The sequence below is a fragment of the Polyodon spathula genome, chromosome 1, assembly GCF_017654505.1.
Source record: "Polyodon spathula isolate WHYD16114869_AA chromosome 1, ASM1765450v1, whole genome shotgun sequence".
Taxonomy (NCBI): Eukaryota; Metazoa; Chordata; class Actinopteri; order Acipenseriformes; family Polyodontidae; genus Polyodon; species Polyodon spathula.
This window is the reverse complement of record NC_054534.1, coordinates 10,097,598-10,122,619: the sequence shown is the minus strand read 5'-3', so window position 1 is coordinate 10,122,619 and position 25,022 is coordinate 10,097,598. Positions and strand designations below refer to the sequence as shown.

General features: G+C 39.4%; 1 protein-coding gene across 1 annotated transcript in view; it reads left to right on the top strand.

Moving 5' to 3' along the window:
• The window catches only part of LOC121313883, a 106,537-nt gene extending 81,828 nt beyond the window's left edge, over positions 1-24,709 (top strand). Inside the window, exons 8-11 of the mRNA XM_041246668.1 lie at positions 14,771-14,929; positions 17,350-17,497; positions 19,777-19,911; positions 23,719-24,709. Coding sequence (XP_041102602.1) covers positions 14,771-14,929; positions 17,350-17,497; positions 19,777-19,911; positions 23,719-24,227 — 951 coding nt within the window. The 3' untranslated portion in view covers positions 24,228-24,709. The remainder of the gene's footprint in view (positions 1-14,770; positions 14,930-17,349; positions 17,498-19,776; positions 19,912-23,718) is intronic.
• The last annotated feature ends 313 nt before the right edge of the window (positions 24,710-25,022 follow it).

Sequence of the window (25,022 nt, the reverse complement as noted above, 5' to 3'; positions counted from 1 at the left end):
TGCCCCAATCAGATGAATATGTAGATTAGTAGCATAAAGGACACTGGGGGTGGATGTTTTATTTGTATTTGGTACAGTTTTTTTTACACAGAGGGCCTGGTATTTGTGTTTTTTTTGGTCTTTGCATTCGTGTCTGAGCAGGCTACGCTCTCGGTACAGTCGAGACACAGGGTAATTCCAGTACAGCTGACAATGAGCTCAGTGCCTCTTTGCAGTACAGATTTTAGTGTTGCCTCTGGTGATGTGTTTCAATTGTGTATAGTAACTAGAAACCCCTGTGTATTTTGTGAGTTGTATTAACTCTTTGTGACCCTTGTTTATTTTGTGGGTTATATTGACTCTTCTCCTAGCAGCTGATGAGTTAATAATACTGACATTAGCACAAGACCTGTACTTGCATCTCCAGTACAGAGCTTGCTCTTTAGTTAAACGGTAAGATGTTCGTCGTTGATCCATTCAGTTCAATGGGCTAAGATGTCAATTTATTACAGTGTGTTAAGTTAGTTAGTTACTTAGTTGTTCCCCTGCTAACTGCTGTCTGGTCAGCGAATTGATAAGTGCCAGACCTACAAACCTTTTCCTGAACTGTGGCTGGCTGTGGTTAGGACAGCATATTCCTTATTTAATTAGAAAAGCAGCAGAGCGTTGATGGAATTATTACCATCTGTCTGTCTTTGTTGTTCATTTGGTCTATTTATCTCTTACTGTATATTTGTCCTTCCAAAATGGAATAAATCCAGTGTTTGAATCTCTTGTCTTGTATGTAAATTGCAACTTTCAATATAAAAAATTGATTGATCATCTAACGAGTTTCTTCTATGGCAGATTACCCACTTTTAATTCACAGGCAAACATACAATAAGATTGTCTTTAACCCTTTAAGGACCAAGCACGTTTCAGTTTGCTGCCGCTACCCCAAGGCCAGGGTATTTTTTGGCTTCCTATAAAAATTCACAAAAATCTATTTCTTACAGTAGCATCTTGGAATTGGTGTCCTTTTTTTCCAGCACATTCTGGGGAACACTAAAATAATTCAGAAACCATATAAACGTTTTACTTTTTTTTCAACACGATATTTCCTTCATTTTTTAATTTATTTATTTTCTTTTTTCTTTTTTTTTTTTATTATGTATTCTGCTTAGAGGTACGTGTATGAAATATGTTCTTCTATAACCTGAGGGACCTTGCAATGCTTCTGTAGTTTTGTTGAAAAATATTTGGGCAAATTACAAGACATAATAAACATTTATTCTCAGGATCTTTATAAGCAGTAATGGACAATAGTCTTGATTTATTTTTTCAAAATAAATATTTATAAATAAAATAATAGTTCTTCATTCCATTATTATCAATTATTGATATTTATAAATGTGTATAAGCATAAATATTAAAACACACAAGAAAGAATACATGTTCTATTATAACTAAGTCAAATACATCGGATTTACAGTGTTTCCCCGTTTTTTTCTTAGCTGTAAACAAGTTCCTGTGTCATGTTTTGTCTTTGCTTACTGCTGTGAAATGTCTCCACCTTTAAAAATCCAATCCCTCCTCTATCCAGTGATATGCATTACCAAGCTGTACTGCAAAGTATGGTGGCCCAGTAAATCAAAGAAACAAAGTGTGTTTTTTTTTAATTGCGTTTACCCGATCACAGGCTCAGAATGACACTTCAGTATGATCGTGTTTACACGATCACGGTCCTTAAAGGGTTAAGGGATATTTTTCCTATGTTTTGATTTCTTGAATGACTTTAGGGTTTGCTTTAGATATTCCAGAAATTGACTAAAGCAGTAGCCTATATTCCTCGTTGGCAATCACAAAGAAGTGCTGGACTAAAACATTACATCAGACTATTTTCTTTCAGTTATCATTCTTGTCATTTTTTTGTCTTCTTTTACATTTTGCAAAGTTCTGTTTTCTGTTTTAGAAATATCTGAAAATTTCTTGTTTTGAATATTTGTTTTTCCTTGCCATTAAAATAAAAAGAAACAGGTTGATTAAATGAACCATGTATGAACAGAGTAGATCTTTTGTCAGAACCGATCTCCAGGATCTGAAATCGTTTTTAGTCTGAACACAGTTTAAAGGTAGCAAGTTCTTATCCAGAAAACTCTCATAGTCTTTCTTTAGGTATTTTCTTTCCAGCTTTATTAAAGTCAATAATTCAATTTAAAATTCTAATAGACACCTGTGAAACTTATTTACAGGAGATTCTATCACAAGTGTCTTGAGTAGTGGCTCAATTTGAAAAAGTTCTTGTTAGCTGTATGGTATTGTTCTCAATAGAACAGTATACACACTGCACCCCTGTCTAAATTCCCTTCCTTTGATCGACAACACTTTAAGAAAAAAAACAAAACAGAAAATGAATCATTGGATTTCATAGTTTGAGATGAAAATCTTTGAAGAACCAGCCTCAGGAGAGTTTCAAGGAGAAAAGATCTGGGGATGTCCCTGGTACCTGCCATTAAAATGGATTTAACACAATAGCAGCTGTGTGCCATTCAGCCAGGTGGGCATTCATCAGTGCTGTGCATTCCCTATGGCAGTCCTCTATATTGAACATGCGTTCACTCCCCCCACCTTCAATAAATACAACTTCAGATAGGATACTTCGGGGCTCGTATCAGCAAACTAGATCTGTCCCTTTTCATCTAGCAGAGTTTTAAACCCTGAGTCAGCTTGCAGACCGTAGCTCTTCATTTGCTCAGCTAAGCAGTAATCAATCAGTTTATCTATAATCTTCACCACTTGTTCTTTCCAGATCTCCAAAATGGTCATTATTATTTGTTTATTTCGCAGATGCCTTTATCCAAGGTGACTTACAGAGACTAGGGTGTGTAAACTATGTATCAGCTGCAGAGTCACTTACAACAACATCTTACCTGGAAGACGAAGCACAAGGTGGTGAAGTGACTTGCTCAGGGTCACACAGCGAGTCAGTGAGTGAGCCAGGATTTGAAAAAAAGTAGAAAATAAGTTGATGGTCAGGTAGTGTTGATCGGAATTCAAACAAGAGTAGGGTAGCAGATTCTGCAGTCTGTACTTCTTTTCTGTAAGTGCATATACATGTGTAATGTACTACTAACCTGGAGCTGGAATTAGACTGTATACTTCTACACAGAAGGGGTAGGATCATTTGAAAATGGTGGCTTGATAAGATGTAATTATTCAACGTCTTCGGTGATCTGCACCTACCCTGAGGCACAAAGACCTCCAGATATTCTTATCAGTGTTGGTTTCAAATCTTATCTCTCTAGTTACATCTTTTGAGTTAAACTATCTGTGAAATGATGGCTGATATGTGTACAAAAGACTGACTTGTTCAAAAAGAATGCATGCCTGCTTAATGAGGTTTAAATATAGCTTGATTTGATCACTGTTTGCAAATCTCTGCCCTTTGTCCGTTATGAGTACTGCAATGGTTGCTAGGATATTGACACAAGTGTACAAGCAGTGTTCTCTATATAACAGTGTATTAAACTGTTTGGGTGATCATCAAAGCAGGAGAAATTGTTCAGTTTCACAATCAAGGGGAACACGAAAAGGTTTCTTATAACTGTTTTGTGGTAGGGAATGATAGTTAACTCACTTAACACAAGATATTTACATATAATAATATGACAAATACTGAATGAGGGAGGCAGTATTTAGATGCACCATTGTGTAGATAATCACAATAGAGCCCTTAGTGATATTTGCCATGTAAAGTTACAGATGCATCGTTCTCTCTTTGTTTTCACTTCTTTAAGAGACAGAACACCAGTGTGCTACAGCACCTGCAAACTCCATGCCTATGACACCACCCACAGCACCCACAGACTCCACGCCTATGACAGAACCCACAGCACATACAGACGCCATGCCTATGACAGCACTCACAGAACCCACAGACTCCACCCCTATGACAGCACTCACCGAGGTAGGGTCTATGACAGCACCCACAGCCTCCACGCCTATGACAGCACCCACAGCCTCCACGCCTATGACAGCACCCACAGAATCCACCCCTATGACAGCACCCACAGACTCCACCCCTATGACAGCACCCACAGCACCCACAGACTCCATGCCTATGACAGAACCCACAGCACATACAGACTCCACGCCTATGACAGAACCCACAGCACATACAGACTCCATGCCTATGACAGCACCCACAGCACCCACAGACTCCACGCCTATGACAGAACCCACAGCACATACAGACTCCACGCCTATGACAGCACCCACAGCACCCACAGACTCCACGCCTATGACAGAACCCACAGCACATACAGACGCCATGCCTATGACAGCACCCACAGCACCCACAGACTCCACGCATATGACAGCATCCACAGCACCCACAGACTCCACGCCTATGACAGAACCCACAGCACATACAGACTCCACGCCTATGACAGCATCCACAGCACATACAGACTCCATGCCTATGACAGCATCCACAGCACCCACAGACTCCACGCCTATGACAGAACCCACAGCACCCACAGACTCCACCCCTAGGACAGTACCCACAGACTCCACCCCTATGACAGCACCCACAGACTCCACACCTATGACAGCACCCACAGCACCCAGGCCTATGACAGCACCCACATTAGCCAGGCCTATGACAGCACACACACACTCCACACCTGTGACAGCACCCACAGCACCCAGGCCTATGACAGCACACACACACTCCACACCTGTGACAGCACCCACAGCACCCAGGCCTATGACAGCACCCACAGCAGCCAGGCCTATGACAGCACACACACACTCCACACCTGTGACAGCACCCACAGCACCCAGGCCTATGGCAGCACACACACACTCCACACCTGTGACAGCACCCACAGCACCCAGGCCTATGACAGCACCCACAGCACCCAGGCCTATGACAGCACCCACAGCAGCCAGGCCTATGACAGCACACACACACACTCCACACCTGTGACAGCACCCACAGCACCCAGGCCTATGACAGCACACACACACTCCACACCTGTGACAGCACCCACAGCACCCACGCCTATGACAGCATCCACAGCACCCACAGACTCCACGTTTGTGGCTGAGAATCGGAGAGGAGAGTATTTTAAATATGTTGAAAACCACATTAAAAACAGAGTAAAATACTTAAATGGGACTGAATTGCAGCCAGGATAATGGGGATTTAAAATGATGGAGATATCCTGTTAAACAAGCACCTTAACCAGTAGGTATTTGATTAGGAAACACTGGATGTCTGTTCTCATTGAGCCAAGGTGACTTCTGACCCTGCCAAGTTGTAAAAAACGCTTTCTAATTGGCTGTTTAATTGATATGTAAATTTTACTTGTACAGACGTATCTGCTGCCATCCAAGGGTCACTCATATGCATCTGTACTGCAATTATTCAGAATGTGGTTCACATTCATATTTTGGGTGAACATGCTACACAACGTGATGGATGCTGGGAAAGTCTAATTCTGAGAACATTTTCTTTTCTCAAGTTCTGCAGTAATCCAGTTCACCACTTGTGGTGCTCATTGGTCATAAAAATAGTAGTAGACAGCAATATATTTACTAAGTAAGGTACTTTATGCAATATGGGGCGTTCTCCATTTATTCATCTATCCCAATGCTTTGTGGTTATGACTGTAAAACAAAACATAAAAAGTCTACTCGGGAACATGTAACATAGTGGTGATTAAGACCAAGCTACAGTAGCATGCTTGAGATCTAAAAACGTTCTATAACAAGCTGAAGCCTCCACCAAGTTGCCGGCACAGCAGAGTGCATTAAGCCTTTGCGTGAGCTTTGCTGAATTAACACACAGCTTGAGTCAATAAAAATTAAAGACCCCAGCTGCATGCTTCCAGACTTCTGTTGATATGCATTGTTCTATTTGAATGTACACTAGACTTTAATTTGTATAAACCCCTGTGGGACCTTTTGCACTCTATAATACTTCAACAATCTCTTCTGTTTACTTATTTACACTAACTTTCCTATTAAGCTGTGTGCCACTGAGACCAGCTTTGCCTTTTATATGTATTTCTCTGGTGAGCAGAATAAGAAGACAACATTAACCATGGCTCCTGCATTTGGATTAAGTGCATGGTAAGCCATCAATATTATGAGACAAATGCTGTACTACAATTATTGTAATGAGGCATTGGTTAATATTACAAAAAGAATAAAAAAAACATTGCAATACTAATTAAACAAATACATGTTGTAATGCTAGTGGAGCCAACTGTGAGCCTGGAATACTATCTATGAGACACTGTGCAGTTGTGCATTTGCAGATACTATGGTAATACTGTATAGTTTACCTGTCTCTTATTGTATGCACAACAGCTGAGCTTAAAGTTTGTTTGGCTCCAGATTTGCATACAGGTAAAAAGTACTAAAACTGGATTGATGCTTCCCGTCTTAAGTAAATTAAGACTAACTCATGCCTTACAGATATGGCATAACAGCAAAATATGTGTTGAAATCCCAGAAAAATAATTGATTTCATAGTTATTTTTAGAGTGGTGGTGGTGATGGGGATTACGTGTATCCTAGTGATCAGGTACAATGTGCTGGTGACTTTATTAAACTTGCCAAATATCCACGAATGCTGAACCAGTAATAAATGATGACTAAGAACACATATTGCATGATAGCAAGCAGAGGCAAACAGTCTACTGTTTTCTTCATTATTGTTAATGCACTGTTTGGGCTGCAGAAGTCGGACAAGAATAGAAAGGGTCTCCCCAGCCTCTAGCTCACCACAACATGGCAGCAGGATGTCTTCGGTACAGAGCTGGGCTGCCAAAAAGGGGGCTCTGTAAAAAAACAACACAAAAACCTTCATAGAAAAAGTCTTTCCAATTTTCTGTCTATTTCATTCAGGCGTGTAGTTTCCCGTTTCCCTTAGTCCCTTCTCACCCTTTGTGTCCTTTCACTGGCATTCTGGTTTTGTGCCTGTCTGTGTTTAAGATTTTTATCAATGTAATTTCTTCTGACTTTCACAGGTAACACCATCCATACATGGCAAGTCCAGTAATTGTTTCTTTCATAACAATATGCAGGGTTCATCGTGATGGTATATAATTTGTATTTATTCTGTTGAAATGGATTTGATAAAGGTCAGCTTAAGAATGCAAACCCAGATGATAAAAAAAAAAAAAAAAAAAAGTGTGAGTATGAAAAAAATATTTTCCTAGAATCCTTTGATTTATTAGGCTTGGTAGCCTATTGCTAGTGTGCTAGGCTCAAGTATATTACATTTGATGTGAGGCAGAACCTTCACACAGCAGTCCAGAGTAATATGAGGACATTTTAAAACATGGAACAGTGCTTGAAATGGGTACCAGGGGTGCAGGAAATGAAACAGACAAGTGATGGTGAATATTGTCTTTATGAAGCAGTACAGTAACTAGGTAAGGGGTGTGGCAAAGTGGCTGGTCAAGGGGAACAGGTGTAGCGGTGATGTGATGCAGGAGTGACAGGCAGACAACGATATCCTGTGAAAAAGTGCTTCTATTTGTAATTCAGGTTTGGTGACCGTAAAATAATAAACCCCCGGCTATACACAACAATGTGTAAAGCGCGGGGAAAGCAATAACAGGGCACAGTCCCGAACAAAACAAACACACGGTCACCAGTTCTGGGTGAGTGCAGACATGTGTGTGCGGTGGTGAAGACACGGGTAATTCGTGACGGTTGGTTCAGTGGTGATCCGGTTCGTACTGACCTTCGCCGACAGCCCCAGATTTGTGTGTTTAGCTGTCTAGTGGTGAAAACACAGACAGTTATAAAGACAATCACAACAATATACAACACGTATTCTTTTTCACAACGAGAGCTCCTCTCTCTGTCCTTCTCTCTCCAAGCGTTCACCCAAACGAAGGAAAAGGTCAGCGTTTCCCTGGCCCCTGTATGTAATCCCACATGACATCTAGGTAAACGGTTGCAGCTGCCTTATTACTTGCAGCTGGCCCTCGTTTACCTTTCAAGTCAATACGGTCTTACAACAGAGTCTCGCTTCTTTCCAGGCTGACCCACTTCCCTGTCCCGGAAATGAACTGTCAGGTCAGCCCTTCCAGATACTTCTCCTCTCGTTTTTTAGCGCCCTCACAGGTTGGGAGGAAGATTTATCACCAGAACTCATTGTATTTCTGTCACAGGGGTTATGGCATGAATCTGACCAGTGGTCATTTGCATTATGTGTCTTTGTGTATCAATGTAAAACAACAGGAAGGTCCCTGTTTTAATAATTAAAACAACATACACAGTAGGCCCAATGAATAGACCATGTAACGTAGGACTTTGAGTAAAGATATGGGGTTTATAGAACAGAAAAAAAACATCTGAGATGTACAGATTTAACAAAGTCACGAGGAGGAATGAATACTTGTGCTCTACTGAACCAAGAGCAGGTGTGCATTGGCAGCAGTGATGGTGCAGCCACAGCTTCTCAGTGTCCTCTGTCGGGCATCTGTGACAAACAGCAGGGTTTGAGTACTCCTGTCAGGATGAAGGCTGGAAAATGGTAAGAATAGTCAGAGAATACAAACTACCATCTTCTTTAAACATTTTAACAGGAACTTGAACAACCAATACAAAAATGTTGATGAAAAATGCATTATTTACCTTATATGATATCCATTTATAGTTATGGAAGCACGTTTTCTTGATGGAGTTTATTGAGAATTGCATGTTTGATCCTGAGATGCACAGTGTTTATATTATTTGTTGCCAGTAAGTATAAAATAATAAAGAAGTGTAAACAGGAAATAGCTAAAGAAAATGTACTGGCACTCACAGGCGTTTTAGGAAAGCATCAGTAAGCCTTCTTCATAAGATACTGGTCCTGCTGTGCAATATATCTATTGTGCTTCCTCTACAGTTCCAGTGGTAGGTGCTATATGCATTGATACTGCTACTATAGTCATGTAAGAGTGCAATTGGAACAAATTCATTGTACGGTGCCCAGTCATTGAGTTCAGTTTACAGCTGTGTGAAATGTGTCAGTAATGTGGATCCAGCGCTATGGGTACTGTGAGTGCATTGCCTGCAGCTTGCTCATCGTGACAGTGATGTGGGATGTTTGATATACATGAGAACTTCTTCCAGGCTCCACTGGGGGCTATTCATGACATAATGGTCAGTTTTGAAAACAGTTTCAGAGTTTGGAGCACATCAAGCTTACTGTTTTCTTTTCAGATGCTTACATATCCTTCTACTTTGTTCTCCTGTGTTACTAGAGTACAATGTTATATTATTTATCATGCTGGTATTGATATTGACAGGCAGGAAGGCTGGGGTGACATTGAGAATTGCCTGCTACGTCATCGACCTTGTCTTTCATTACATTTGCCTGATGCACTGATATTAATGTTTACAACATCCAGAGAAATGTCACGTTTTTCAGAGGGTGTAAGGTTGAGAATTATAGGATTTAACATAATCATTATTTTGTACAGGGAAAATTCTAATCTACCTTGGGTTTAATTAAAATAAAGGTAAAAGCTCAAATGAAAAAGTGTGTAATGTTGTGTGATGTACTGCTGTTATGAATTCTGACCCTGCAAGTGAGACAAGATTGCAAGCTCTGTAACGGCTCCTTTGTACAGTGCTTGAAACACTCACTAGTTTACACCCTGGCTTTACTCTGGTACTCAGATATATACACAGGACACCCTCTTTTCTGATCTGAAGTGCCTTGTCGTTACAGAAATTGAAACAAATGGCTGTGCTACTAACCTTGACACATTTCAGGGAGGTGCTTTAGTACATTTTCCCCTCGCACTGGCCTGAAAATCAGAGTGTATTCTCTACCAAATTGAGAAAGGCCCCACTGTCCAGTGTTTCTTAGTTTGAAGAATCTGTATTTAAAATCTGACTCAAACAACTCACACAGTTGGCACAGAAACAGCCCAGTACACAACCCCCCCCCCCCCACACACACACACCAAAACACAGCAGTGCACAGAGTTAAAAAAAGAGTGCTATAAATCTTCAAGCCTGACATTTCTTAGCAGTATAGGCCTGTAACTCTTTTTCTGTTTCAATGAATTGTCTGTAATCCAAGAAGGGGTTTAAACACAACATAGACACCTTATCTGTCAAGAAAGATAAAAGTCTTGTCAGAGAAAAGGAACTGCGGAACCCCGAAGTGTGCTGCCACCAATTAATTTGCACCTAATTGGCACACAACTAAACAGAGTGGCTGAGCATGTGTAAACAAGCAGAGACGAAATCCAGGTGGCCGTAGAGACACGCCAGGGAAGACAGCTGCGCAAGGACATGGAGTGCAATATGCAGGTTCACATGCAATGGGAGCTCAGATTGGTCTTGACTTACACATGAGCAAAACACAAAGTATTCTCAAAGAACAGGAGCACAATATCACATGTTTGCTTGGAAGGTAGAGGGATCAAACCCTGACAATACAGTAATTAAGTCCTGAACTCCAGTTGGTCCAGCTGGGAGTTTGTACCAAATGGAATAACTGTTGAAAGCAGATGGGCCGTGTCACACCCTTGTTTAATGAGACTGCAGAAACTTGCCACTCAAAGTGAATGTGTTCCTAATGCCCACCGACTCTGGTGTCCAGTAAAATCAGCTGGCCTGTGTCACACCCTTGTGTAATGAGACTGCAGAAACAAGCCACTCAAACTTTGTGTGTTCCCAATGCCCAGCGACTCTGGTGTCCAGTGAAATCAGCCCCAGGGCTCCCCAGAAGATGCACAGCTGTTATTTGTAACTACTGCACAGAGTGTTCTTGTTTGGTGCGTTATATTTAATGTTGGCGGTATTAGAAACCAGTTTTGAGCTTCAAACAATCACATTGCCTTTAGAATTAGTATACAAGTGTAATGTAAAATATGCCTTACACCATAGTGCTGTGAGTGCAAATCCAAATACATCTAAAACAGACATGCTTTCCCATGCCCTACCTGATTAGGCAAATTGAGCAGGAGACACCCCCCCCCCCTCCCCTCCATTCACGGTTCCTGTGAAATCAGTGAAATCATCACTGAACTATTTGAAAGTTCCATTAGGAAAATCCTGCATCAAAGGTTTGACTGTATTGCACGTTCCCCTCTCTGGAACCTCAAGGGGAAAGTGAGCTTGTGAAGCATTTCATTTTGTCAGGACAATGGATGGTGTTTATGCGTCTGTGTCTAATAATTCACAAGCTTGTAACAAATATATTACGCTGTTAATTGTAAACAATGATGGAAAAGGCTTTTAACCTTTAACCTTCCTTGTATATATTTCACAGGTACTGATGACTCTCTTGAACTGTTTAAGCTTTTCCTGTCTCCTCCTCTAAACATGTGAAGACTGTACAGTCTGTCAGTGTTTCACCCTTTCCCCTACAAACTGGCTTTCATTTATGATAGTTCCTTTGCTGGCTCACAAACAATCTTCATATCATCCTAAAAAGTCCTCTTTAGAAAAACTACAGTACACTTATGTCTCGTAAGAATGTCATCTTGTGAACAGACGCATCACTCATTACCTTAATGGAATCCTTACAGAATTTGGATCCCGAACGTAACATAATATCCAAGGAAACGACAGAGTGGTTTGGTAGATCAGTATAGTAGGATTCTTCCCCTTTAGGACGCATTTAACGCTTTTTGACTGTCATGGGGAATACAGAGCTTCTTCAGAGAACACTTGCCTGGTAGTGGTAATGGGAATTCACCTTACGTTTATTGCACCTATTGAAACATAACACCGACCCGAGTTGATTTTTTATGTGTCCCTGTTTACTTATTTGAATCGATGCCTTAAACTAATTTAGATATTGGGTAATTTAATCTGTAAAATCCTGACTCAGATGAATACAGAAAACTGACACTAATCGCCCATCTCAAAAGTCACCTGGAGGCCAAAAGTTTTGCATCGCCTAGAGTTTTAGGATTGAGACATAATAAAAAACTGAAAAACTACATGAACATCATTTGGGTATTTTATTTAACATCATGTAATTTAAGAAACTACAAAATAGCATCTCAAAAGTCAACTGGAAGCTGTCATCTTGACCAACAGTCACATTTTAATAGTACAATGTACAAGCTTTACAATTTCATCGTAACCGGAGCAGTTTCATTAAGTGGGGAGGAACCTGGACAAGGAAATTTACAAAATACTGCTGACGTAGTTGTACGTTAATATGTACACTGACGCATCACTCATTACCTTAATGGAATCATACATTCTTTGTTGTGGCTGGCATCACTAAAAAATACACAAGACGACAATCTTAAATTGATAACAGGTACCACTGCGACACTCATAAAAATCTACAGCTATGACCAAATGTTTTGCATCGCCTAGAATTTTAGGATTGAGTCTGAATTAAGAAAAAAAATACATTAACATAATTTAGATATTTTATTTAACATCATGTAATTTAAGAAACTACAAAATAGCATGTCAAAAGTCAACTGGAAGCCATAATAGTAGTACAGTATTTCATGTTACATTTCGAAATGTCACAATTTACGTTAAGTACAGTGGCTCTCAAAAGTATTCACCCCCCCTTGGACTTTTCCACATTTTATTGTGTTAAACATGGAATCAAAATGGATTAAATTCGTTTTTGACACTGATCAACACAAAAAAGTCCATAATGTCAAAGTGAAAAATAAAATCTACAAATTGTTCTAAATTAATTACAAATATAAAACAGAAAATAATTGATTGCATAAGTATGCACCCCCTTTGCTATGACACACCTAAATAAGCTCTGGTGCAACCAATTGTCTTTAGAAGTCACATAATTAGTTGAATGGAATCCACTTGGGTGCAATTAAGGTGTTTCACATGATTTCAGGTTAAATACACCTGTCTCTGGGAGGTCCCACAGTTGGTTAGTACATTTCCTAACAAAAACTACATCATAAAGACGAAGGAACATTCAAAGCAAATCTGGAATAAGGTTCTTCAAAAGCACCAATCAGGGGTAGGATATAAGAACATTTCCAAGGCATTGAATATCCCCTGGAGCACAGTAAAGTCCATTATTAAGAAATGGAGAATATGGTACAACCGTGAATCTGTCTAGAAAAGGTCATCCTCAAAAACTGAGTATCTTCATGAGAAGAGCACTAGTCAGGGAGGCCACCAAGAGGCCTATGGCAACTCTAAAGGAGTTACAGTCTTCTACAGCTGAGCTGGGAGACACTGTGCATACGGCAACAATAGCCCGGGTGCTCACAAAACTGGCCTTTATAGGAGAGTGGCAAAAAGAAAGCCATTGTTAAAAAAAAAAACTAAAATCAAATCTCAGCTCGAGTTTGCCAGAAGGCATGTGGGAGACACTGAGACCAAGTGGATGAAGATTCTATGGCCTGATGGGACCAAAATAGAGCTTTTTGGCATCCATGCTAAGCGCTATGTTTGGCGCAAGCCTAACACCGCACACCATCCTGAGAACACCATCATGCATCATGCTATGGGGATGCTTCTCTGTGTCAGGGCCTGGAAAGCTTGTGAAGATAGAGGGCAACATGAATGCAGCAAAGTACAGAGAAATCCTGGAGGAAAACCTGCTGAAGTCTGCAAGAGACCTGGGACTTGGGAGAAGATTCATCTTCCAGCAGGACAATGAGCCCAAACATACAGCCAAAGCCACGCTGGAGTGGCTTAAAAACAAAAAGGTCAATGTCCTGGAGTGGCCCAATCAAAGCCTGAACCTCAATCCAATTGAGAATATGTGGAAAGAGTTGAAAATTGCTGAAAACCAAAGGTCTCCATCCAACTTGACTGAGCTTGAGCAATTTTTCAAAGACGAATGGGCAAAATTGCAGTGTCCAGATGTGCAAAGCTGGTAGAGACTTATCCAAATAGACTCATGGCTGTAATTGCTGCCAAAGGTGCCTCTACTAAATATTGACTACTTATGCAATCAATTATTTTCTGTTTTGTATTTGTAATTAATTTAGAACAATCTGTAGATTTTATTTTTCACTTTGACATTATGGACTTTTTATGTGTTGATCAGTGGCAAAAACTCCTGATTAAATCCATTTTGATTCCATGTTGTAACACAATAAAATGTGGAAAAGTCCAAGGGGGGTGCATACCTTTGAGAGCCACTGTATATGGAAAACTACAAAGCTGTATGTAATTTAAAATGCTAACGTAACATTATTCAGCAGGTTTCATTCGACTTTATGAAACAAAATAAGATATTCTCCAGGGTCTTGTAAAACTGTTGTCCATTGCTGTTCATACAACTAGTTTTTAAACGTTATTTCCTCCTCTGTAGTATAGATCTTCCACTGGAAAATATAGTGTAGCATGGGTCACATTCATGAAGTGTTCGTATGAGTATACATTTACACAACTATAGCTGGTTGTTCTACATACAGTTGTGGCCAATGACTGGAATGAGCTTTCTCCAACACTTACATGGTGGTCCTTCCAAGACAGTCAACACACATTGGAGCTTCAGCAGGAAACTTGCATTGCAGCTGCCTGTGGAATTCCTGCCCTGATGGATACAGGGATATAAGCAATAACAATAACTTCAAGTGTTGCAGGGGCCTAGTCAAGTAAAACAACAAGCTCAGCTGTCAAATAATTTACCCTTCCATTACAGTTGGGTACATTATTTGTAACTTTTCAGTGTGTGATGTATGTCTTCACACCTGTGCTCTGTATGTGTGTGTGTGTTTACTCTCCTTTGCTTCATATTTTAATGCGCCAGCTCCCAGGGTGCTATTAATGAAAAAAATGCACTCTTGGATACTCACAGCGTGACTATGTGAATGTTTTGCAGGCGAGAGTGGAGCAGCGGGTGAGCCAGGAACTGACTGCAGAGAATGTGCTTTCAGTGCTGCCTGCCCTCCCCAAAGGGGCCCCTCAGCAGCGGGCGAGGAGAGCTGCTGAGGCCCTAGTTAAAACCGCAGATTACTCCCGACTGAAGGCATTGCAGCAGGTGGGACAAATTAGAAGGTTTGGGTAAAAGCACTGAGTCTTACAAATGCAAAATGCAATTTTTTTGTAATTACGATGTTATAATGTCCTTCATAATGTACTGTACATTAAAAAAAAAAAAAAAAATATATATATATATATATATATATATATATATATATATATATATATATATATATATATATTATAGACTTCTTTTTGGAAAGATATAAAAAGGAAAAAAGCTTGTTCTTTAAGAGTTTGATACACATTCTCTTGAGGTAATTTGTTCTGGGTAACTGGAGCTTGAAAATACTGTAAAAGGATTTTTCCAACAACAGGCAGCTAATCCAAGTAAATATTAATAGACTACTGCTGCTGAGATTGTATGGGACGTATCAGAGTGGAAATGATGTAATTTGCTTTAGAACAAGTAGGGCCTACAAGCGATCATTTCTACATTTTCAAAAACCGAGCACATGCAGTTACCGCCCTATGGATACAATTATGCCTTCTTATCGTCGTAGCCGTATTTCATTCTCCGTATTACTGTGTGTTATATTTGTTCTTATTTGACCTTTTCTGATGGGTCACAGAGATGACGTTTTGTTTTTTTTTCAATCACTTTTCACTTTCTCACTACTGGTAATTGTATAGGGCAGGTAGAATAAAATACATCATTCAGCCTCATTTTGAAGCCTGTTTTAGTTACTAGAGCAATAGTTTTATTACTTTTCTATTGCATCTTACTGGGAACACAAGCACATTGACATAAACACTGTGCCAGCTGAACATTTAAACATTGAGGGCACAACCATCAAAACACACTGTTGTCTAAGATATCTCAGAAGTTCTAGTAAGTTTGCTGTGTTGGTAACCAAACAAATGTTTATGAAATGCGTTGCATTAGAATAAAACACAGATTGAAATACATTTACAGATATCTGAAACAAGTAGGTGATAATTGGTGCTATAAAAGCCATTCTGAAAACCATGCGGTTTATCTGTGATGGACAGAGGGTGCCAAATGTTCTTCTATTGTTCTACTCTGGGAGGTTATCAAAGCATCCATTCCAGGTAGGAGCTGTGCTGTAGCATTCTGAGAGGACAGTGCTCATTAATAATAAACAAAGCCTTCCATTCCAGGTAAGAGCTGTGCTGTAGCATTCTGAGAGGACAGTGCTCATTAATAATAAACAAACCCTTCCATAGCTAGGTGCTCTTGATTAATGCGCAACACCTCTGTCGCTCTTCCACTCTCAACCTATGAGGTATGGAGCATAACAGTAATGCGTTTTTAAGGACTGCAGATCCAAGACTTAAAAATGCAAAATAAGCCGATGTAAATTACATTCAAAATGTATCATTTCACTCAAGCCGGCTTCCAGGTATTTGCATAAAGCCTCATCAAGTTTCCTATTCCCTTTTATCTTTGTTTACGAAACGCGCAAGCATTATATTTTTTCACACTTTGATGCTGACATCAGTCAGATTTATTTTGGTGTTGTTTTGCTTTCATACAGTGAGGTTCATTGTCTGTTTATTAATCAGGATGCTTTTTAGGTTTTGGACCGATAAGGATGCAGTATGAGAAGGTGTGAGTAAAATGCCCCAGAGAGACTTTCAGGATTAAGAGATACATTTGTATTCCATTCTCTTTGTCTTATATTTGTGAGTAGCTGCAGTGGTTGCAGAGCTAGAATGCTGTGTAGGAGGATGTGGATTCAAGTTGCAGCTCACACACAGACATACACACACATTATTGCTTTTAGTTATTATGTATTATTTGTCATGTGTTTTGAAGCGATTTGTGTTTGTTATTACTGGACCTCACCTTCCCTATTGAATGTACAGAGTGAAAGTGACCATCGAAGCCTAGCAGCACGGTCACATCACCACGGGGCAGAAAAGCTATCAGCCTGATACCTGGCGCAGCTAGGGGCTGAATCGGAAACATTCAGCAGTTTAACTTGTTTTAACTATACTGGCATGCTGGGGTTCAATTTTATAGATGCTGCCCAAACACAATATTTACAAATATACAATACTTGTATTGGCATGTCTAAGTCTAAAGTCCTATTTAACCTTCTGCAATTTATTTCAGTTCTATTGTATATTACGCTGATCAGCTTTTCTGTATGTTACGCTGATCAGCTTTTCTGTATATTACGCTGATCAGCTTTTCTGTATGTTATGTTGATCAGCTTTTCTGGCCTGTCAGTTCCTGTTCTCAAAGTAGATTGTATCTAACCAACTCTCAGGCCTGTTTAGGCAATAACAGTGATATTTTGTTCAATTTATATTCTCTTCAACATATTTGTATCTGTACTTGAAGATATGTTAAATAAATTATTTACTTTTTCCCTAGTCAAATGGAAACATATTGGTTACCTGGACATGCATGTGACAAGTAAGCTATGCTGTGTTTTATTTGCAAACCAGGTGGAAGCTTTACAGGCAGAGTTGGAGTTCCACAGGTCCCTGTACAACCTCCAGATCCAATACACTGAAGCACTGATCCAGGGAGTCAGGCAAGCCTACCAAGTGTTCCAGAAGAATGTGTCAGAGACTCTGTGTGCCCCTTTGCAAGGTCAGTCAGTGGAGACGTGAGTCAAGAAGACGAACACGATTTATCAGCTGAAGCATGATCGCTGCTTCACAAGAGTTTAGCTATGTAGAACATATATTATATACATCACTGCCATTGGTAATTCATATATTATATACATTACTGCCATTGGTAATTCATTGTTCCGGATTCACTGGATCGAAAAAGTTAAATTTGTGAATGCAGAACAGCCACTGGCACAATGCCTCTCTTACTTTGTTAATTAAAGATGTACATAGTGAACCATTTAGGTGCACTGATATACTGTTGAACACACGAACAGGAGCTGCGTTTCAAGGTCTGCATTTAATTTTTTGAAGGGAAAATACAATAAAGACAAAGAATATTTATTTAATGAATTTCTTTTTTATTGGAAGACGAAGTAGTCTTGTTCTCATTTTAATGAACATGGATCCATTTTTGTAAATTAACAGATGCAATAGTGTCATGTAATTCAGTGAGTACAAAGAGTTACCCACTTTTTCCACCAAGACAAGCAGTTCCCTCTGGGGCTGTAAAGCATTAGGTCAGTTTCAGATGGATGCTCTAGAGGTGTGCCAAGCTCAATTCAAGTCCCAGTTAAGTACATGAGTAAAGCACCTCCTGAAACAATTAAGTTCTCCTCAATGCTCTTTTGACGCCAGCACGCCTTCCTGTGCCGCTCCAAGTGGCTTTGCTGCACCTTGGTTTCATAAGGAGCTCTACCGGTGAACTGAACTAAGCTGCACGTAATGCTAACATACACAAATGATACACAGATGATATGCTAAACAGTGTCATGCATTCCACAATGCTAATCAATCATGGCAGAGCCCACAGAGGAGCAGCGAGCCAGGGGCCGTATTCTTGAAAGTCTTCTTAAGGCAAAACTTCCGAAAGTCCGTAAGAAAAGATCTTCCAAAGATTGTTCTTAAGTCCAATTCTTCAACCTTTCTTATGATCATCCTAAATTTCTTCTTAAGAATGTCTTAAATGTTGTCTTAAAAAAAAAAATCCTGAGTAATACAGGCCTAAGGCAAACTGAATTTATAATATGTGTATTGTGATTCAGCGAAACACGTGTTACATTTTAATTAATGTATTTATGTATTGATTTATTGATTTATACATATTACTAAAATCAATAAATAAATAAACTTTTAACTAACTAACTAACTAACTAAATAAATAAATAAATATTAACGTGAGCACAGACTTCTGTTAGTTTCATCTGAGCAATTTATTTTGATCCTTTTATACATTCGGGCAGATCTAAACAGAAATAAAACAACAATACAATCACTATTTCAATAATTGTCAGTGACAGACTTTTTAACTAAATGGGGATGCTGTGATTCATCGTGTTCTTGTAACTCAACTTAATAGAAATGCTGCTGAAAACAATATATTGTAGCACAACTCCAAGCAGCAGCACGGAGCACTATTTTTTAACTGACTGAAAATCGTGCTTCTACCTAGGGAATCTGCTCGCTGAAAAACAGTCCCTAAAGACTGAAAACTTTTAAATTCAGATTTATTATTATTATTATTATTATTATTATTATTATTATTATTATTTATTATTATTATTATTATTTTACAATAAAGTTGACATAAATAATGGTTAAATGTCATTGAAACTTGTTTACCTGTGTATTTGTTTGACACAAGTGAACTGTGTTGTGTAGGCCTACTGTTCTCAAATAACACAGTTTTTCTTTATAATAACCATATGTCATCATTTGTCTACGATGCAATTTTATTTAAGACACCTTTGGTGCGATACGTTTTCGGTTTGCCAGTGTGAAACCAGTTGGTTCATCGAATTTAATGAAGTGCGGCTCTAACGAGTAGTTAATTTCAATTGAGTTCGGCACACCTCTGAAGCATCCGTCTGAAACTGGCCTTGGGTTATTACATTAATCTTATCAAATAATAAAGCAAGAAACATGTTAACACCACAGTTGTTACCCTTTATACTGGAAAATGTGCAGAAATGTGATGTTTAAATCCCAAAATGGCTACAGTAATGCTGGTCACTATCCAGGCTGGTCAATCTGTCTGATTAATGACTCAGAACATAAAAAATAAACAAGATCAGCTGTGGCTGTGGCTACAAACTAATTTAGAACAGCAAAGTAGGTCATATGAAAATGTTGTTAAATGACAACAGTTACAATAGTTAAAATAAAATTGTTTCCATTTTTGAAAAACACAATGAATACATTCATATGAGTTTTTGAAGCAACTCCTAAAACCCTGGCCTCCTTGCTTTCTTGCAGAGGTGCTTTCCTGTTATAACAGCCTGGAAACAACAGCTTCAGAAAGTGCTCTGCGGAATTTTCTGACAGTCTTTAAAAACAGCTCTGAGCAGATCCAGGAGGCAGTAGAGGCTCTGAAGCCATCACAGAACCAAGGTGAGCAAAGAAAGGCAACACAGGGAGGCTTTTATCTTATTCAACATGCAGCTCTCACATAGAGTGCTTCCCTTTAGAAAAAGTCAAGTTAGAGTCACTGATTATTTTGTTTTACCCAGAGTAACTGGAACAAAAATGACCCAAGCAAAAGGACAAAGGTGGGTGAGATGGGAATTTTTCCTAAAAGCGATATCCAAAAATAAAACCATAGCATTAATGATTTTAAGAGCATACAGTTTGACCACAGCCACTTGTAAGATATGTAGTATGGGTGTGAAGATATTTTCAGCACAGTTGCTTTAAGATCTTTTTAGTTGTTAGGATTCATTAAATGGAAGAACATTTATTCATTTCTCAGCAAAAAGCCTTCCCTCGGCTGCCCTTGTTTACACAATTATTCAGTACCAAAAAATGTAGTACGTAACCTGTCATGAACAAACTAAGAGAAAGCACTCTGGTTTTATATAACCTGTCATGAACAAACTAACTAAAACCACTCTGGTTTTATATAGCCTGTCATGAACAAACTCGCTAAAACCACTCAGTGTTTATCTTACCTTTCTTTTATTCTTTTGATATAAAACCATTTTGATTTCACTTGGCTATACTAGGTAAAACTGGCATCATGCAATATCAAAACAGAACACTAAAGAATGTCAGAGAGGATACTTCACTTGCAGAGGAACATATTGTAGAGATTAATGAGCCAAATATGATTCGCTATTGGTGGTGAACAGCTACATGCCCAAGGCCAGTCTCCTCTGGAAGCAGCTGTCTTCAAGCCTGGAGGGTGTTTGAATCTGAGCACTCATAGATGAAAAGGGGAGGTTTGGCAGAACTCCAGCACTTAATGATGAGGAACAACCTGTCTTGACGACCCCGGGGAATCTCAGCCTCTGAGATGAAGCTAACATGATGCCCCTCCAGTACATGAACACTATGACCACTGATGCCTACTGGAAATGGGGGCTAGTCAAGCTGGCATCTAACTAAATGAATATCTAAACATCCTAAAGTAAGCTTAAACACAATTATATCTGGACATTTTAAGGGGGCAAAAGAGAGTGGGGTAAAAGTTTAATGCTATAAACCTGAAGCTTAGCTTATATTTTTGGTGCACAAAAAAAAGCCTGACATTTTAGGTTTTTTTGTAAATCGAATATACAAGATGAATAAAAAATTCATTAATGATCACTAATTCAAACATTATTTGCTATACTTTATATATCAAACTGCGCTGTGATTATCGTAACGATCTATGCACTGCTAAATAAATACCATTGTGTAAGAAGGCCCCATGCTGTCTTTATTAGTGCAATATTAGAATGAATTTGAGCAGTGCAGACTGGAGTCTTCGTTCCTTGTAAACCACTATACATCCCAACCTCTCCATCCTCTTTAGCTTTTATCCCAAACTTTGCAATTCTCTGATGCATTTGACTAGAGCCGTGTTTCTTCTTCACCAGCATCAAAGCTCTCTTCATCTTCTCACAAAGTGTAGCAACAGATACTGTGTTGCTTTTTGTCTTAATCATGAGGGACAATAGGATGGTTTAGGAAGCGATCAGACTTCTTCAGATGAAAGGTTAAACTATAGGTTCTGTGCACTCGGTAACCTATGGTACTATTGTAGAGAACACAGTAACTGGGTGTCCTGGCTACCTTGTAAAATACAACAAAAACATTAACTCCTCTGACAACTCACACAGCATGCAGACAAACCACTACTAATCCGAGGAGAGACGATTAGGTGTAAAAAAAAAAAAAAAAGATAAAACAGAGACTTAAGGATGTCGACTTTGTTTTGTTTGCAGAGAAGTACTTAGTATTCAATGACATACACAGTAGATCCATCTACATCCATACAAAGTAAAATGACAAAGTTCAATGACTTGTAGTTCTGCTGTAGCTAAATTCCCAATGGACTTCACAATAAGTATTCATTAAAAATATAAAACAACTGGATGAGTGTGAACGGGATATCACTGTTAAAGTCTTAAATAAATGATATGCATTTCCATAATGTTTTATAAATTCCTTTGCTTATGCAAGTAATTAATTTCAGGGTGTTTGCTTATCACGAGCAAGAACACTTGAAAGAAACTACAAAGAATCTCCTCGTCTAACCCCGGTTTCTAGTGGCAATGACCAACATCACAATGCCATAATCTAATGGAATATATTTCTTGGCAGTATAAGTGGAGAGGCCAGGCGTTGGCTCGAGTCACCAGCTCAGTGTGTGGTCTCTCCAGGGCAGGGCTGTGGCTGTGCTGGCAAGCCTGTGAGTAAGAAGCTTTCACTGTGGCAGGGTCTTACTTCACATGCTGTGTAGGTTAATATAAGCTGTCAGTCTCCAGTTCTGGTACCTTTCACTGTTACTAAAATTATCCTAAATATTTATACAATGAGATTAGAGGTGTCCTCTGGCATTACATATCAGGACAAGGAATCTGCCATATTATTAACAGTGGGTGTTATATCTGCTCTTGACTATGAACTCTACAGAACCTGGGCTGCAGATGTTTTTGAAAACCTCAATGAGCTGTGTTTCTGGTCCTTTGGTAAACAAGACCTGTTCTTTTTAATCTTGGTAATAAACCTTTATAATGTAGTGATCACATTTTATATCCAAGAGACATCATCTCATTTAAGTTCCTTGATACCTGTCTAGCTAATGTATAATGTTTCACTTTTCTCCTAGCAACATCTAGATCCATCCAGAAAGAAATACATCAAACTCGACAAATATAGATCCATTTTTTCTGTCTTTCTGTAGGGGTGTCTATCTAAAGTATCTTTTAACAGCTCTACTGCCAATCTTTATCTGTCTTAATTTCTGTATCAGTGTTTCTGTCAGTATATCTGTCTCTCAACCTGTCTATCTGCAGGCAGAAATCTGTTCCTGTGAATATTTCACACCTGCTCCACAACACTTAAGACACACCAAACATGCAAGCACCTGTCGCTTCCTTCAGTCTGGTATGAACCCCTTGGCTTCCTTGGGTCAGGTAGTCCTCAGTATTTGCAGATTGAAGCCTCCTCTGAGCAGGAAGGCAGGCAGTCAGTGTTTGAGGAAGGTATTCTTGTGAAAACCAGGTGAACCCATACATGAGGAAGATTTATGGCATTCCAAGCCACATCAGAAGATAGCTTTGATTTATATGTGTTTTTTTTTTTCACACTTCCCTCCTTTAAAACTTTAAAATATAAACATGACTCCTCATAAATCTCCACTACTCTCCTGTCTCAATGTGAACTGTATGTCGCAGTTACCACGTTAACTTTATTCACACAGAGGAGCTTGTTGGCATCACAAAAATGTTACAATATCCTGGGTTGGAAATATTATTAGGCCTTTTTTGGTGGGAGGGATTAAGGTTTGGGCACATATGGTATCTCTTGTGACCTCTGCAGTTTGTTCTGATGATTTGGGTAAAAGCTAAGAGCCAGGAGGGTTATAATCTAAACTTAGCTGCAGTCTCTTAACCTTCTTCATGTGATTCACTTTTCCCAGCTGTACAAATTGTGCAGAAGCAGGAGATGGAAACAAGATGCTGCTTTTTCAAAAGTGATCTTGCCTGGTGAGCAATTTTGAAAGTAAAGTAAACTAAGGAATGACTGAAGTGCCAGCCTTCACACAGTAACATCTCAGCACTTCTAATACACCATGTTGGATGTATTTAGATGGAAAGCACTGTGACATGGTTCCGCTCATTTCCCATTCAAGCCTCTCACACTGTGGAACCTCAGCTCAGTGTATTGCACACTGTCTCTAACCTGACGTCCTGTCTGTTATTCCTCTTGTAGGAGATGAGGCCCTCTCACGGTTTGGGAAGGAATTCTTTCACTCCCTAGAGCAGCTGCTCATAGACTGTGCAGAGAAGAGGGACAGGGCCTCTCGTGAGCTGGAATCGTTGAAAGCTGAGTACGAGCAAGCTTGGGAGAGCCTGCATTCTCTGGAGAAGGAACGCAGAGAAAAGGGCAAAGGCTCCAGCCAGCACTCCCAAAAGTCTGAGACCGGGAACGCTGAGGGAGGGGAAGGAGGCCCAGTGAGAACGAAAAATCCTACTGAGAACAAAAAAGCTGCACTGCTGGCAACATCTGCTGGAAGGGGAGCCACTCATGCAGCTCTGCTTCAACCCAAACACAGCATTTTAAAGAAAGCTTTATCGGTTGATGTGACGGCTCCTACATTAGATCAAGACTCCTCCCACCACCTGCAGACTGCTCAGAGGTCACCCAATCACAACAGAGGAAAGAGCCCACTCAGGAGCAAAAGTGTAAAGGTGCCAGTGAGACCATCTTGGCAAACTTAGGGGCAGCCGTTTTCTAGAGCTCCCAGGTTATGAGCTTACTGAAATAACTCTCCAAACTGAGCGTACTGCTTGCTAAGGAAATGAAAAACACTTGGGAACTGTGTCTTTGGTGTCAGGCAAAATGCACATCTATTTATATCAGCTTCTAGTGCTGCAGTAGTGTGCTCACCGAATGTCCGGGTGGTAGGGGAGAACTAAAGGAACTTGTCTTATATTAAAAACAAAATCTATTTTTAAAAGCTAAATAAAATATGCAGGAGCCTTTTTGCAGTTGATTATTTGTAGCAGTTGAGTCATGAGATGACCTGCAAGCAGATTTCGTGTTTTAAAGGTGTGGTTTGTCTGTAGTGCATTAATTTGCTTTAAGAAATCTTTTAGGGTTCAGATTCTCATACAGCACATGGAGGCACAGGGGCTGACTGTTTAATTGTTAAACCAAATAACTGTATATTTCTACAATAAAGTACTGTATTGAAAATTCATTTAATTTATTTTTTGTGTAGATTGTTCACGTTTTGATAATTGTATATTAAGTGTTCTGTCGGCATGTATCACATTAACACATTCCTGTGTTTATAATTTCAAGCCTTGACTTCACTGTTTACTGTAAATTAATTCTGGACAGGGTATTACTAAAAATGTTGTTAGTTTCCATAAATGTTTTATACATAGTGTTCATACAAAGCTTTAAACAACTACTGTGAGCATCAGTCACCCTTTCATAGTTTCAAAGATCTCTGTCAACACTCACTGTGTTGTGATGATGAGAACACACCCTTCATTTGATGGGTGTTT